Source organism: Camelus ferus, chromosome 6 (assembly GCF_009834535.1).
Source record: "Camelus ferus isolate YT-003-E chromosome 6, BCGSAC_Cfer_1.0, whole genome shotgun sequence".
NCBI lineage: Eukaryota > Metazoa > Chordata > Mammalia > Artiodactyla > Camelidae > Camelus > Camelus ferus.
The window spans coordinates 93,988,290-94,003,109 of NC_045701.1; the positions used below are offsets into that span (position 1 = coordinate 93,988,290).

Genomic DNA, 14,820 nt, shown 5'->3' on the forward strand with positions numbered 1-14,820 from the left:
TCCGGCCTTACACATAAAATTTATTCCATCAACTTCTCAGGGTCCCCTCAAGCGTGGAGCGGAGAGGTGGCCACAGCCTGGCGTCTGGCGGGGTTCACAGGGCTTCTGTCGGATGGCACTTTGCTTAACAGGGTGGGTCTGCCCTCCACCAGGAGGATCACAGGCCGCCGCCTGTCTGGCGCCGGGGCGCGCTCGGCACAGACCCTAACCCTGGTCTGAGTCTGCGTTCGAGGGGCCGGACGGGATCTGGCCTCCTCGGGTCTCACTTACGGCATTTGGTTCTTTGTTGGTGTGCAGACCAGACCGTTTCTCCTTTTGGGGGCGTGGAGGCAGGTTTCCTACGACGGCCGTTTCCACGTCCCTCTGCCACCTGGAGCAGCTCGCACGGCAATGCCCGGTTCTGTGAGTCGGCAGGTCACCCCAGAGCTGTGTGGGCGGAGACCCCGAGCTGCTAGCCACACCCGGCGCTCTTGGTGCTTCCTTGTGGGGGAGCTCTAACACGACCCCTGCTTCTTCCTGGGTCAGTTGTGTGAGACTCACTGCTGGGTGGGGGCCATCGACACTGCCCCTGCTTTGTGGTGAGAGCTGGATTCTGTGTGTGCTCGGTTCTGCCAGCGTGAGCCGGGCGGGGGTTGAGCGAGTCAGCGCGTCCAGAGCTCAGCGCCAGATCCTGCCAGGGGAGGCGGGCTGGCGTGGCCAGGGTGGAGGGAGAGCCACCGGGAGGGCAGCGTGCTGGCGGGAGCGCTGCAGAGAGGGGTGGATGGACCTGCCGCCGGCAGATCTCCGCCCGGAGGAGCGCTGCCTTGTGGGCGACAGTGAAACCCGACCAGAGGGGGGCCGCCTCCAGCTTGGAGACGTGAGCTGCCTTCTGCTCCCGGAGCGGGACGGGGGCCGGGCTGCTGGGGCGAGTGCCCTGGCTGGGCTTCTGCTCCACAGGCATCGCCCCTCTGTGCACGCCTTCTGGAGCTTTGGGCAGGGCACAGCTGCTTCAGGAACGGCAGATGGAAGATGCTCAGGGCGGAGGGATGCGGTGGCAGTAATTTCCCAGGAGCAGCTTGCGCGGACCCCACACCAGCGCCTGCGCGTCCCCTCCCCTGTCTCACCACCATCCACAGCAGCCGCTCTTGCTGATTTTACCCCTTACCCTCTGTGCGGCCCGAGAGGCTGGGGCGTGGGGGAGGGCTCTGCACAAGGCCCTGGCGGTCGAGCCGGGGTTCCACGGGAGAGGCAAGCTCGTTACACAAAGATGACAAGTGGGCGGTGGTCACAGCTCATTCTGGGGGGGGAGGGGCCCTGGCTCCTGGATGGGAGGTCAGGACTGTCTAGCTGACCCTGTGTGGACCGTGGGCAGAGCGCCTGGAGTCCAGCGCGGGGTTCACGGTGTGTGCAGGCTCAGCGTGGACGATGGCGCTTCGGGTCGGCGCCCGTCCCTGAGCGCTGGGTCCGGACAGAGGACGCTCCAGCCCTGTGCCCCGGTGTGGCCCGTCCTCACGGCCCTGCCCAGGGGGCTCTTCCTTCTGGGGCGTGGCCTGATGAAGTAGCCCCCAGCCCAGAGTGACCGTGGTGCTGGTCGCCTGGCAGCGTGGCCCTGTGTAGGTGGCGGGGGCTGGGCGTCTGTGAAGAAGAGGGCAGAGCCCAGGAGGAGGGGCTGAGGCTGGGCCCGGGCCAGGGAAGCCCCTCTTGAATCTGAGGAGAGGTTTTGGGGAGGGACGGGAGCCCTTCCTCCAACAATTCCTCCTCGCTCCCCTGTGGCCAGCGGCCCCCTCCCAGCCTCTCCCACTGGTCCCCGGGGTTCTCACCTCCTGGAGCCCTGGTGAAGGTGGGTAAGTGTTTCTGGAACCTTCCATCTCTGAGCTTTAGAAACCCTGTGACCCCCAGGAATTGTGGAGAGAGGAGGCAGCCCGGCCAAGAAGTGAGCCACAAGCCTGCGGAGCCCGGAGGCCACCCCGTGATGCCCAGCACCTCCCCCGGGTGGGCTCCAGGCTGCGTCCTCACAGCCCCTGTGCACAGTCCCAGGCGCCGCCGTGGCCTTGCGCCCTCAGTGCGTCTCCTGCTGGGAGGACTCAATGCCCAGCTGTCGCCCTTTCCTGACTCCGGCCACTCCCAGCCCTTGCACCTCACAGGTGAGCCCTGCATACACGGGCGGGTGGCCTCCCAGCACCAGTGAAGCTGTGAGTTCAGAAGCCTGGCCATTGTCACCGACCCTGGGCGTGCGGGCCAAAAGACAGGCGTGTGGTCCCGGGCCCTCATCTCTGCAGCAGGGCCAATGAAATGCTTTTTCCTACAACCCTTGGGGGTTTGCGGGACCCTGCATCCTCCCTCTGGACCACGTAGGAGGGAGCCCTGTGCCTGTCAAGGCTCTGGCCCAACCTCTTGACCCTTCCCAGCCAAACATGGGAACACAGCTCAGCCCGGTGCCCTCACAGAGAGGGTGCAGGTGCAGAGGAACATCTAACTTCCAGTCTCCTCTGGCTTCGGGAGGAGGGGAAGCTTCCCCTCCTGAGCCAGCTCTGGACCCCACAGTCCCAGCACCGGGAGCCAACCCACATCCCAGAACACACTGCTCTGGAGCCTGGCTCCAGCCCCGTCTCGAGAGCCCGCAGCAGCCCGCGGGGTCTGTGTGCCGCTGCAGCACCGACGGAGGGCAGCGCTGGGGCTGGACAGGCTGACACAGGCCCTGAGCCAGCAACGGGGCAGCCGGGAGGGGTGACAGCACATGGGCGGAGTCGGAGCTCACTCCCAGGGTGTCTGACAGGCTGTGAAACTTGGCCCCAGGCTCCTCGGAGCCAAACTAGAACAGAGACCACAGCCCAGCTTCTGCGGGGAATCAGGACCCAGGGAGGCAGCTGAAATGTGTCTGAGCAGGAGGAAGCTCTGACGGTCGGTCGGGCAGGACAGGGAGCACCCTACTGCTCTGCCCTCGGACCAGAGCTCTAACTTCCACTTTCCTTAAAGGAGGCCCAGCTCAACTGGAAGTCCTCTGAGCGGGGTGCAGTCTTTGGAAGACGCCCGCCTCATGTCTGGCCTCGTGTGACGTGCTGCTGAGCACGGAGCGCCTGCACACGCTGCCTGGACCAGGCGCGGCCCCTCCGGTTGGCGGCCCAGCCCCAGCCTCTCTGTGCGGAGCGAGGGCTCGGCTACACAGGGGTCCCTGTCCTCCTGCCTCACCCTGCAACACCCAGTCTTGCTGGCAAAGGAAGAGGGGGTTTGATTCAGACGGGAGTCCCCTCTGCCTACCTGTTCCCGGTCTAAGAGCCCCAGGCTCTTTTGTAATCCCTTGGCCCCGCCTGCAGGCGCCTTCCTACCTCAGTCGGCTAACACAGGGGTTCTCGGGGGCTGCCCTCTGCTCACCTGTCACTGCCCTCCCACTGCCCCCTGACTGGCAATCTCCCTCCGCCTTAGGGCTTGCCTACCTCAGGGGTGTCCTGGGTCCCTCTCAGTGTCTCCCAAGTCCTCGAGGCCCACGTTGAGGCTGCAGCTTTACCCAAGGCCCCACTCCTGCTCAGTGTGGGGCTGGCAAGGTCCCCTGGAGCCACACTGATCAGGGAGCTCCTGGAGACCCTCCTGGTCCGAGGCACCAGCTGAAGGAGCACAAAGCCCCCCGACCGACACTGCAGAGGGTGGGAATGGCGGGGCCCTGTCAAGGCCCGGGGCAGCAGCCCCCAGTGCCTGGTCAGCTTGTCCATCCCCGTCCCACGGCAAAGCAGCCTTGTTTGTCTCTAGGGACAGCTGGCTGCTGCCACCCGTGGACCCCAAACTCTGCTGCTCCTTCTGAGCCTGTGTGCCCCGCCCCAGAGGCCCCTCAGAGCCTCCTTCCTGCTCCTTGGAGGCATTAACCTCCTCCGAAGCCTCCACCCTAGCACCGTCCACACCGGCAGCTCTCAGCTTACTTTGAAAGCCGTCTTCCCCCACATCGCCCTGACAGTGATGCGACTGCCACTGGCACCAGGCACCCGCTTCCTCCTCTCAGACACGGCCCATAACGCACGCCCCGCGCCACCGAGGCCCCGGGGCATCAGGCACACCCCTGCCCAGCACCCCCAGCAACTGCCTTGGCCGGCAAGGCTGGGGTCTCAGCACCCCCCCCCGGGCTGGGGCCGCTCTCTACCGACCCATCCCGCACAGCGCCTTGTTGCCAGGCGGGGGGCCTGTGGCCAAGCCCGCTCGACCGACGCCTCCGTCACCTTCTCTCACGTTCACCCTTCACGTCCGGCTGCTCTGACCCCCTGGCGAGGGAGGCCCTGCTCCCCTGCACGCCGTGCCCTCCAGCCACACACAGAAAGGCCCCCAGGAGCCCTCCTCCATCAGCCCTGCCTTCCCTTTTGTTCCAGCTTCTGCAGACAAACTTTATGGGGAAACCTCACAGCTGGTGTTGCCCCAGTGCCCCGCACGGGCACTCTCGCCTGCTCTCTGCCTGCGGTCAAGTCGGCCCCAGGCCCGGAGCGCGCAGCCCTCACTGGGGCTCACACACGGCCCAAGGCGAGACCTCCCCGGTGGCAGCCACTGCAGGCGCTCCTCTGGAGTCTGTCCTGTTGTGGGCGCCCTCGGGAAGCCCCGCGTCCCTGACCGCTGCTGGTCCTGCTCCTGCCAGTGGGCATGTGATTGCCGCCCTGTTCCAGGCTGCTCACCTCCAGGCTGAGGTCACTGCGCTCCACTCTCCAGACCGCACTAAGGAGGCTGTATCTCGAGGGACCCGTGGAACTGATGGGGATGCTACACACACGGCCAAGAACAGACCACCCCCTTCCTGTCCCCACCCAACTCGGGAACCCGCCTTCATCCTCGGCGGGCGGTATTGGCCATCAGGTAACCTGCCCACACTTTGAAAGGCCACGTGGGATGGGAGGGTGGAAGCCGCTATCCGGTGGGTCACACCTGAGCTGAGGGGACGGCCTGTGGCTCCCCGTCTTCTCGTGTTTAGTCTGTCACTTATCCTGAGCACGCGGGGCCCACGCAGATGGGGCGACTCGGAAGCTGTAAGACGGTTTGCCCTCTCCGGTGCGGGCTTTGGCTTCGCGGGGAGAGACGCCGGCAGCAGGGCTGGAGGGGAACGTCTTGTTTTCTCTGATGCGGTCTCCCGGCGGTCTGTGCACACGTGCAGACCTGTACCTGTGCGTCAGGTGCTCGCACTGGCCCGCTCACAGAGTAATCCCACTTGCTTCTTTTTGTGACACAAAACAACATGGGTCCGTCACTCCCTGAGAAGCTGGGGAATCCCCCAGACTGCAGTGTGGAGGACTTGGGAACTCGTGTGGGACAGGCACAGGGGTTTGCTGCAGGGAACGGGAGGCACGCGGGGCAGCTGGGCGGCAGGAGCAGCCCTGCATGTGCTAACAGAACAAAGCAGGAGACACAGCATGCGGCAGATCCAATATTTGTGGACTCGATGGCTGAGGTTTTTTCCCAAACAAAACATGAGAAACTGTGACTTGATGGAAACTCTAGGAGAGTCTGCAACGTCGGATGGGGTAGAGGCTCCCCTGAGCACAGGAGCAAACTGAGACCAGCTGATGAGCCAAACAGGAGAGGCAGAGACTGGCCTCCCTTCAGGTGGGCGAGACGTGCACTGAAGGCAGCTTCTCGTCGTGGTGTTTGCAGGCAGACGCGGTGGGGTGTGACCTCCGGCTTCTGAGCCGGCTGTGCCCATCTGTCTACACCACTGCAGCGCCATGAGGGGGGTCTTGAGAGCACTGGACTGGAGCCGGCACCGCCCAGAGTCCCAGCAGCAAGAGGGCTGCTCTCAGGGTGCCCAGGCCTTCTGCCAGCCTCGTGGGGCATCTGCCAATGAGAACAGGCAAAGGGAGGGTCCTCAGTGAGGCCAGGTCTGCGCCATGTGCAGTGGCCACTTCCTCCCAGGGAGATACTGAGAACAGAGGGTGCCGGGGCTGCTGGCACCCACCCCCGGGCGGGTCACCTGAGGGATCAGGTAACGGCCACAGGCGAGGCAGTGGGGGGGCCTGGACTGCGCTCAGGTGGGGCTGACCGGGAGGTGGGAGGGCTGCGTCTGTGAGGCCTAGCAAGGGAGCGGGAAGGGGGCGGGGAGCAGGGGCCGGCCTCTGCTCAGCACGTGCAGCCTTTCCTCCAGGGATCCGAGCTCACTGCGTCCTTCAGCACCACTGCCTGCCTCCCAGCTCCCACCCAGGCCACTTCCGGCTCGCCTTCTGCAGGCGGCTCTCCTCCTGCGCGTGAGCACCTCGCCTCCTCCCCTTCGGCGGCGGGAGCCAGGCGGTGTTGACTTTACGTAGGATTTATAGGTCTTGGGGAGTGTTGAACAGGTTCAGTTCTCGTGTCTTGCTCTGCTCAGCACGCTTCCTGCTCCGGTTGGCTTTGCTCTGCAGCTTCGCGTGGGCTGACTGAGCAACCATCCCCCGTGTTCTGTGCGGGGGTTTTATTTTGTTCTTTCTCGCTCCGGCTGGTGAGAACAGAAACTCCTCTTGACTGTGAGCCCCCGGGGCTTCCCCTCCAATCCTGTGCGGGTCTCTCCGGGACCTGGTAAGTTCCCGCCTGTGCTCGCGCTGACCCCCGCCCCCGCCAGGCACGCCCAGTGTGGGAGAGCAAGCACTTCACACGTGCTCACACAGATCTGCCGTTGTCCCCAGAGGACCGGACACTCACGAGCAGGTCACGGTCAAGGGCAGCACGCTTGCTTCCTGCGCGATGTGGAAGTAGGTGGTTACTCTGCTTCAACGCCCTTGACCGTTTCACGCTGCCACCTGGAAACAGGGATGGACAAGTCTGACTGCGTCTGCATTTGTTTCTTTCACTTAACCTTGGTATTCTGTTGCCTTTGCTGCAAGTTCCTCACTAAAGGGAGTTCACCTGTAGCTTAAAACACACATAACGGCCTGTCTCCGGGAACCCTGCCCACTAGGGGGCCTGAGCGCTAGGCCGAAGGCCTCTGTTCGCTCCCGGGAAGCAGCCTGGCCAGGCCTGCCCGTGAGCGGCTGCAGGAGGGAGGAAATGAACACATCCGCTCCGGAGTCTGGCCGGAGCCAGGAAGCACCCACAGCAACTTGTCAGCTTTCCCCCCTTCCCCCCTCACCTCCCGAATCTGCACCATGAAAGAAGCAAGTATCAGACCCCAGGCAAGACGGTCCCTGGGGACGCCGGCACGCATGTTCTGCGTCTGCTGGCTTTCTCAGCGAAGTCGCTGGTTCTTGCCCGACACCTCGTCCCTCCGGTGGCCGGCCGTCCGGAGGCCGCGCAGGAGCGCGGACGCTGTGAGAGTCTCGGGTCCTGCTGTTCCTCGTTCCTCCCCCTTTCCCCTTTGGCCCCTTCATGACTGGTGGGTTCTTCCACGTGGTGCCAGCTTCTCCCTGTAACCCTGGGACAGCCACATGCTGTTTCACTCCCTCCTCATTGTTTCCACAAATCATCGGATGAGAGGATCTCCCCATACGGGTCTAAAGGGACTTGCCTTTGCCTGTCGGGCACCGCAGGAGAGATGAGCACTCCATCCGCTCTCAGGCTGGGCAGCAGCGGGTGTCACGTGCAGAAGGCTGACGCCACTTGTCTACCTGCCTGGGGGCTCACGCTGCATTCCATCAGTCTCCGATCTTGGGGGTCTGGTGTCTGGGGCTGCAGGAACCCCCCCAGCAGGAACAAAAGACGGTGGTTGTGCGAGACCCGGCGGCCCGCCTGCTCCTGGAAAACTCCGTGGCGACACCCGCTGCAGCGGCACTTTGGCTGCTCCGAGGTATTCGGTGCACCTGAGAAACGCAGGCCTAGAGGGGTCTGCACCAGGGGGAGCAGCTGCCATTGCCATGTGCCTGGGACGCGCTGCAGCACCTGCAACTGGGCGCTGGTGGAGTGTAGGCAGGGGACCTCCTCCAAGAAGCCAAGGAGCACGGGGGCAGCAGCATAAGCCGACGGTCAGTGCTGCGTTTGCGCTTGGTCTCTGGTCGTCTCCATGCCTGCTGGTGCACGCCTCTCAGGAGGAGCCACAGACTTGAGATCTCGCAAGACCACCAAATTAAGGAAGTGACATATTATGAGCCTGGGGAAGAAACGTCAGCCTTCCAACCCCTGTAAAACTACAGGCAGTGTGGAAGGATGCTCTGCCCATTGATAGAGACCTTGGCTAGGATGCCTGAGGCACTCACCCAAGAGAAAGCTAGCCAGCCCCGCCTCCAAGCCCGCCCCCCCCCCCCACGTCCAGCGTCGTGGCTGGACCAGCCCTGCGGTTCTCGTCATGACTGCAGAATGCACCTCAGCACCGGCCTTTCTGGGAACTGGGAAAGCAGCACTGAGCTGACAGGACAAGGCAGGGCACACCACACGCCCAGGGCCACAGCGCGAGGTCGTGGTCGAGGGGCACAGGCCTGGCCCGGGCTCGGCCTGACTTAGAATCTGGGGGCGGGGTGTCCAGGGTTTCTAGTTTTCACTCTTCATCACAAACTTAAAGCATAAGCGCGAGAAGGAGGGCCGGGACTGGGGGGAAGAGGGAAGCAGGGTCCGACCCAAGCGGTCAGTTAGCGAGGGCTTCCTTGCAGGGGGCTCAGTGGTGCAGCAGCCTGGCTCCTCATCTGCGCGTTTCTCTAGGAGTGCTGTCACGCAGCGGGCACCGCGTTCATTCAAGACGGATGAATGACCAATCAGTCAAAGGACTAGTATCAGGGAGTTGCACTGCAGCACCAAGTCTGAAAGGTGAGGAAACGGAGAGTCTGAGTAGACCAACCAAACGTAAGGCGGTTGAAACAGTCATCAGAAACCTCTTCACAAGAAGCCCAGGACCAGAAGGCTTCGCTGCTGAATTCCCCCAACACTGAAAGAGAAGCGATGCCAGTTCACCTCAGTCTCTCCCAAAAAACTGAGGAGGAGCGAACACTCCCAGGCTCATTTTACAAGGGCAGCATTACCCCAACACCAAAACCAGATGAAAGTGTGCCGGGAAAACTACTGATCAACGACCCTGGTGAACGCAGACGCAACAGCTCTCAGCAAAACGGCCGCGCACTGAACACAGCGCAGCCAGGATCAGCTGCGATTTGTCCCGTGGACGAAGAGGGTGTCAGCATTTCCAAGCCAGTAAGTGTAATACACCAGATCAATAAAACAAAAGACAAAAAGTCTTGTGACCATTTCAGCAGAGGCAGGGAAAGCATTTGACCGAAGTTCGCCTTCTTTCACAGTAAGAACTCCAGACACATAGAAGGGAACCACGCCAGCGTGAGGAAGGCCACACAAGACAGAACCGGAGCTGAGACTGCGACCCTGAGAGGTTGCACCCTTGCCTCTAAGGTCAGGGTCAGGTCAGGGGCGCCCACGCTCACCACCCCTCGTCGTGCTGGGACTCAGGGTTCCACGGCCAGGCAACCAGGCAAGAAGAAGAAATGAAAGGATCCAAATCGGAAGAAGCGAAGCCGTCCTCGTCTGCTGATCGCACACGACCTTGTATACGGAGAACCCTAAAGGCGCCGCCAGATAAACACTAGCGATAACGACGTAAGTGAGGCTTCAGGACAAAACCTCAACACACAAAAGTCAGCTGCATTTCTGAACACACAGTGAACTTTCTAAAAAGGAATTAAAGGATGCAGTTACTTTTACAACAGCATCAGAAACAGTAAACCCTTAGACACACTCTTGATGAAGAAGCACAGGCTTCGGACCCCAAACCTGTGAAGCCCCGAGGAGAAGCCGGAGAAGGCACGAGTCAGCGGAACGAGGCCCCGCGCCGCGGACGAGGCCAGCCAGCGCTGCCGTGCCGTCGGCTCCACACCAGCCACCTGGACCTGCAGCGCCGTCCCTGCAAACCGCCAACGGGATTTCAACGACAACAAAGGAGATTCTTGACGTTTGTGCCGAACCACAAAGACCACAGAAGACCCCAAACAGAGCAACCTTGAGCGAGAGCAGCCCTGGAGGCGTCACAGCTCTTGGTCTGAAGCTCGCCGCAAAGCCAAGTCAGCACAGAGTGGGGCTGGCGCAGACGCAGACACAGACCAACGGGGCAGAGAGCCCAGGGCTCACTCACGTGTGCAGGGTCAGCGCACATCTGGCGAGAATCTCAAGAATGCTCAATGGGGAAATAGTATTCGTTTGAATAAATGGTGTTGAGGAGACTAATGTCCACGTGTCCAAGAGTTAAACTGGACCCCCTCTTCCTCCATTCACAACAACGAATGCAAACTTGATTAAGGACTTAAATGCAGAATATTAGGATGGAAACTCCTGAATATCTTGCCTTGAATTTTTGGGGCATGACCCCAAAGCACAAGCAACAAAAGTGAACATCACCGAGCGTGACCGCACCAACGTAAAAAGCTTCTGCACAGAAAAGGAGGAACCAACGGAGAAAAAAGGCCCTTGCGGAACGGGGAAATGCGTTTGCAAAAGGCACGTCTGACGAGAGGCTAACATCTAAAGCATGACGGAGAGCTCCTGCTCCTCAGAAGCAAACCAGCAAGCAGCCCAGCCCAACCCAAGGACGGGCAGGCGGAGGCTTGAGTGGACACCTGGGCAAAGAAGACATGCGAATGGCCAGCAGGGGTGAGGAAAGGCCCTCCACGTCCCCAGCAGAGCGCAGAGCAGAGGGCGGGCCCAGGGCTGAGGGCTGAGCCAGTGGGGAGATGCTGGCGGTCAGGAGACGGTGCGGCCCCGAGACTAGGGTTCCAAGTGCTGTGTTTGGTGCTCGGGAGTCGCTCTGAGGGCTGAGCTGTATCATGCCCACCACAGCAAGAGGAGCAACGAGACGTCGCGGGTCGTGCGAGGTGAAGGGTGTGCAAGCTCACCTGATGGTGGTAAACATTTCACAGCTCAGACACCCGTCAAAGGACCACATTGCACACCTTACGCGCACGGGGGCTCTCTGTCAGTCACATCTCCCTAAGTCTGGGGGGAAGGAAGACTCCTGGAAAGCTCTCCCAACCTGGTGAGAAGTTAGACACACACCCTGTTGTCAACAAGACCCTGTCGATGTGGGGGCAGGTGTGCGGCAGGTGACGTGTCTGTGGCCCCACGACTGGCCTTCCTTGTACTGAGACTTGACCCCCACAAGAGCTTCTCAGGCCTCCCCTCCCTGGGGTGAGACAGGAGGGCTGGGCTGGGGGTGAGGCCAGGTGTTGGCTTCCCCAGGTTGGTGGTGCTCTGATAAATCCCCAGCAGGTGAGGCCAGGCTGGAGCGTGAGAGCCTGAGGGGCAGGACGACTCCACAGAAAAGCCTCCAGCCGGCCAGGTGCCCCTCGCATGAGGGGCTCTTCTGCTGGGAGACCTCCCTGTCCAGTGTCCTTCAAGGTCCTGCCCTCCAGGCTCCTGGCTGTGCCTCTGCGATGGGGACCTGCTGGGGCTGTGGGTCTAGGGGGACCCTCCCCACGTCAGGGGTCAGTGCTGGCTGCATGGACAGGGCGTGGCTGGGCCGGGGGTGTCTGACCCTCACAAAGAAGCCTGGACACTTCCACCCAGGCATCTACAAGGCTCCTGGTGCTGCAGGAACAGGTGAGCCAGTGCGCTTTCCATCTCTCTGCTTGAATCACGTTTCTTCTCTTCTTTGTGAGAAAGCAAGTCACAGACAGGGAGGAGGGCAAATCTGTGGCCAGAGCTGTAAATACCAGCCACAGTGTGTGCGTGTGCGTGCATGTATGCGTGTGCGTGCACGTGTGTCTGGGTGCATTGCAGAACAGGTACGTGTGGAGTGGGCTCTAAGCTACCCAGGTTTACACCCGCAGACGTAGTCAGCTGTGACCTTCATGCAGACGAGCCTGAAGGAGTAAGAGGCCCCCACCCCTCCAGTTCTCCCCGGAGCCGCCCTGCGTGTTGGCTGCGTCAGTGCACCTGGCAGCTCCAGGGAAGGAGGGCCCCATCCTGCAGAGAATGCCAGCCTGGAACGGCCGATTCATTAACTGAAAGAAGAGATCAAAAGCTTAGTGTCTCTGAAAGTGTCCTCTGACACCACGGCAGAGAAACTGAATACTGGGCCAGAGGCCCTGGGAGACGTGCCTCCTGCGAGCCCAGATGGGTCCCTGCCCTGCACAGTGGGGGCAGGGCTGCAGGGGCGCTCGGGAGCCCCCCCACGCCCACAGACCCGGCGGCAGGTGCAGAGGGGGCTGCGAGGGGTTTCCTGTGAGCGCCTGGGTTCTTTTTTCAAAATTATGTCTATACTGTGAATTCGACAAGGACTGCTGGTGTGTCTTCAAGTATCGGAGGCATTTACACGACTCAGTGAGTCCGTGGGAACCACATTTAAAAAGAGAATTTCCAGGCTCCTAATATCTCAGTAGAAAGGAGCTGGGAGGCAGGGACGGCTTTATTAATTCAAAAAGGCAGAGTGGAAGGCGCTCTGATCCCAGGAGTACGTCGCTCAGCTATGAAAGCCCAGAACAGGTTCAGGGGTCTCCGAGTCACTCGAAGGTGGGTTCACGACGAGGACCCGGCCAGGTGAGAATGGCTCCTGATGGGAGGAGCTCCCTCTGCAGAGCTCAGGGAGGTGGCAGGCACACACGTCCTCCAGCAAGTTGAGGGTGTGGACCCTCAGCTTCCTAGTTGGGACGGCCCTTGCGGCTCCCACCTGCTCCCTCCCAAGCTGGTCCAGATCATAAGCATAGAGTTTTCAGCCTCATGAACATGCAAACAAACCGAGGTGTCCGGTGTTAAACATGGACATTCTGAGCCCTGGGAGCACCACTCAGCCCCCTCCCCCTCCCTCACAGACGCCCCAGCGCACAGCCCTCACCATGGACTGGAGCTGTGGAGCCCCCTTCCTGGTGGCAGTGGCTGCAGGTGAGGGGGTCCCCAGGCTCTGGGATGAGGGGGGATCGGGAACCAGTCGGTGGGTATCTCATCCAGTTGTGTCTCTTGTCGCCAGGTTCCCACTCGCAGGTCCAGATGGTGCAGCCAGGGCTGAGCTGAGGAAGCCTGGGGCTTCAGTGAAGGTCTCCTGCAAGGCTTCCGGATACACCTTCACCAGCTACGACATAGACTGGGTGCGACAGGCCCCTCCCTGGACAAGGGCTTGGGTGGGTGGGAAGAACTGACCCTGAAGACGGTGAAACAAAGTATGCACAGAAGTTCCAGGGCAGAGTCACCTTGACGGCAGACATGTCCACCAGCACAGCCTACGTGGAGCTGAGCAGTCTGAGATCTGAGGACACGGCCGTGTGTTACTGTGCGAGAGACACAGTGTGACCACCCACGTCCTGAGTGTGACAGAAACCCTGAGGGACAGGGAGGCTGGGCTTGGCCGAGATGATGACAAAGCCACTTAGGTGGCTGCTGCCCTAGAAAGTGGGGCCAAGTGATCGTTAAAAAGGAACAATAGAAACGCGTACATCCTAATGACATCGAAGCTGCCATGAAACCCTGCTCTCTGAGCAAATCCAAGGAGCGTCAAAGACTCGGATGTGTGAAGGTGACAGAAACCTTCCCACGCAGACACTGGTGGGAGCATAAATATCCAAAGTATTTAGGTAAACACTGGGCGGCCCCTCCTCATCCCATGGTGTCTGTCTTACCCCCAGGAGACTGTCAGACGCCTTCCAGATTTGTCGCTACACACATTCCTTCCAGAAAGCTGAAGAGAGGTGCTTTTGGTCCACTCGATGCCCGGAGTTCTACTCTTTTCAGTGTTTTGTAGCAGATCAGTAGCAGAGTCTCATCATCATGCTGTTTCCTGTTTCCTTCATGAAAAATCAAGTTGCAAACCTTGTCTCTCTTCTTTGTCTCCCCTTTCGGGCCCCGGGCCCAGGTCTGACTGGTTGCTTTCGTTGCTGTTGCTCAGCTGTAAGTTTCATGTGTGCTCGTGACAGAAGCCCTTCACCAAACACGGCGTTTGAGAGTGTGTTCTCCACCTCGTGGCTTGTCTGTACGCCCTCAGCGTTCTTGCTGAGCTGTTGTTATTCACAGAACGCGGCTTTTAATTCAGATGCAGAAAAATTGCATGAATCACGTTATGGGTAGTCTGTCTACACATTTGCTGTGAAACTCAAGGTCACCCACAATTCCTGCCATGACTCTGAGGCCAGGCGCATTCAGGGATGAGGTGCTAAGTTTCACCTTCTTAGAGGGAGGGTAATCACAACAAGTTATCTGGTGTTAATCCTTCGGGGACTTTTGCCCTTCCTCCCCCATTAGATTTATGTGTCCAGTCTCTGTATATCAGTATACATCATGGGTATGTTCTCACACTGTGTATCAAGGTAGTACTAAGTTATTCATTTAGCTCCTGTAGTTGTTACAGCTTGCTAGCCACTGGGAGCTCAATCCGTTGGCTCCTGTGTCCGTTAACCTGCCCCCAGCCATTTATTTGAACATCTCCTTACTGTCTAGCACCACAAGGACCTGCAGGCTAACCACCTGTGCTCCAGCCCTAGAGTTAGCCAGTCCTCAGGTGCAGTGTGGCTCCTGTTCTGCGGAATACTGTCAGTACTCAAGATGCGGGGGAGCAGACACTGGTGTCGGTGCTTTCTCATTATTTGGGGTATTGCCTCCGGAGCCAATCAGCTAACAGGCCTTAGAAACATCTCTGTGTGCATTTCCCCCCCCCCACACACACACATTTCTACAACTAACTCTGCATCTGACCTTCTGACCTGTTTTAAGGTGAATGTGAGAACATTCTTACGTCCCCAGCCCCCTGTGCACCACCACGGGGTCAGTCTGTCCACCCGCTCCTGCCTCTTGCACTCCACCAGTGAGACACCTGGCACCGCCCGTGCCATCCATGTACCTGCTGGCGCAATCCCACGTGCACGGTAGTGATGGAGCTGCTAGCCTGGCCCGTGCTGGGAACATCCTTGTCAGCCAGGCTCCAGAGCTTCTGTGCAGTGTCCTTGGACCCTTGTCCTCAGACTCCACTCAGTCACACAGTCACTTTGGTCAGAAATG

At 60.3% G+C, this 14,820-nt stretch overlaps 6 gene segments (V, D, J or C); all 6 read right to left on the reverse strand.

The window, feature by feature from the left end:
* LOC102517513 overlaps positions 1–14,820 on the reverse strand; it is a 255,227-nt gene that overhangs the window by 200,206 nt on the left and 40,201 nt on the right. The window contains 1 exon segment of the C gene segment in view: positions 665–670. Within this exon segment, the coding sequence occupies positions 665–670 (6 nt within the window).
* LOC116664456 overlaps positions 1–14,820 on the reverse strand; it is a 220,355-nt gene that overhangs the window by 171,447 nt on the left and 34,088 nt on the right.
* Positions 1–14,820, reverse strand: part of LOC102508908 — a 226,113-nt gene that overhangs the window by 90,042 nt on the left and 121,251 nt on the right.
* Positions 1–14,820, reverse strand: part of LOC102504046 — a 148,906-nt gene that overhangs the window by 40,395 nt on the left and 93,691 nt on the right. The window contains 1 exon segment of the C gene segment in view: positions 358–370. Coding sequence covers positions 358–370 — 13 coding nt within the window.
* The window catches only part of LOC116664460, a 91,158-nt gene that overhangs the window by 29,601 nt on the left and 46,737 nt on the right, over positions 1–14,820 (reverse strand).
* The window catches only part of LOC102505942, a 78,584-nt gene continuing 64,268 nt past the window's right edge, over positions 505–14,820 (reverse strand). The window contains 1 exon segment of the V gene segment in view: positions 505–516. Coding sequence covers positions 515–516 — 2 coding nt within the window.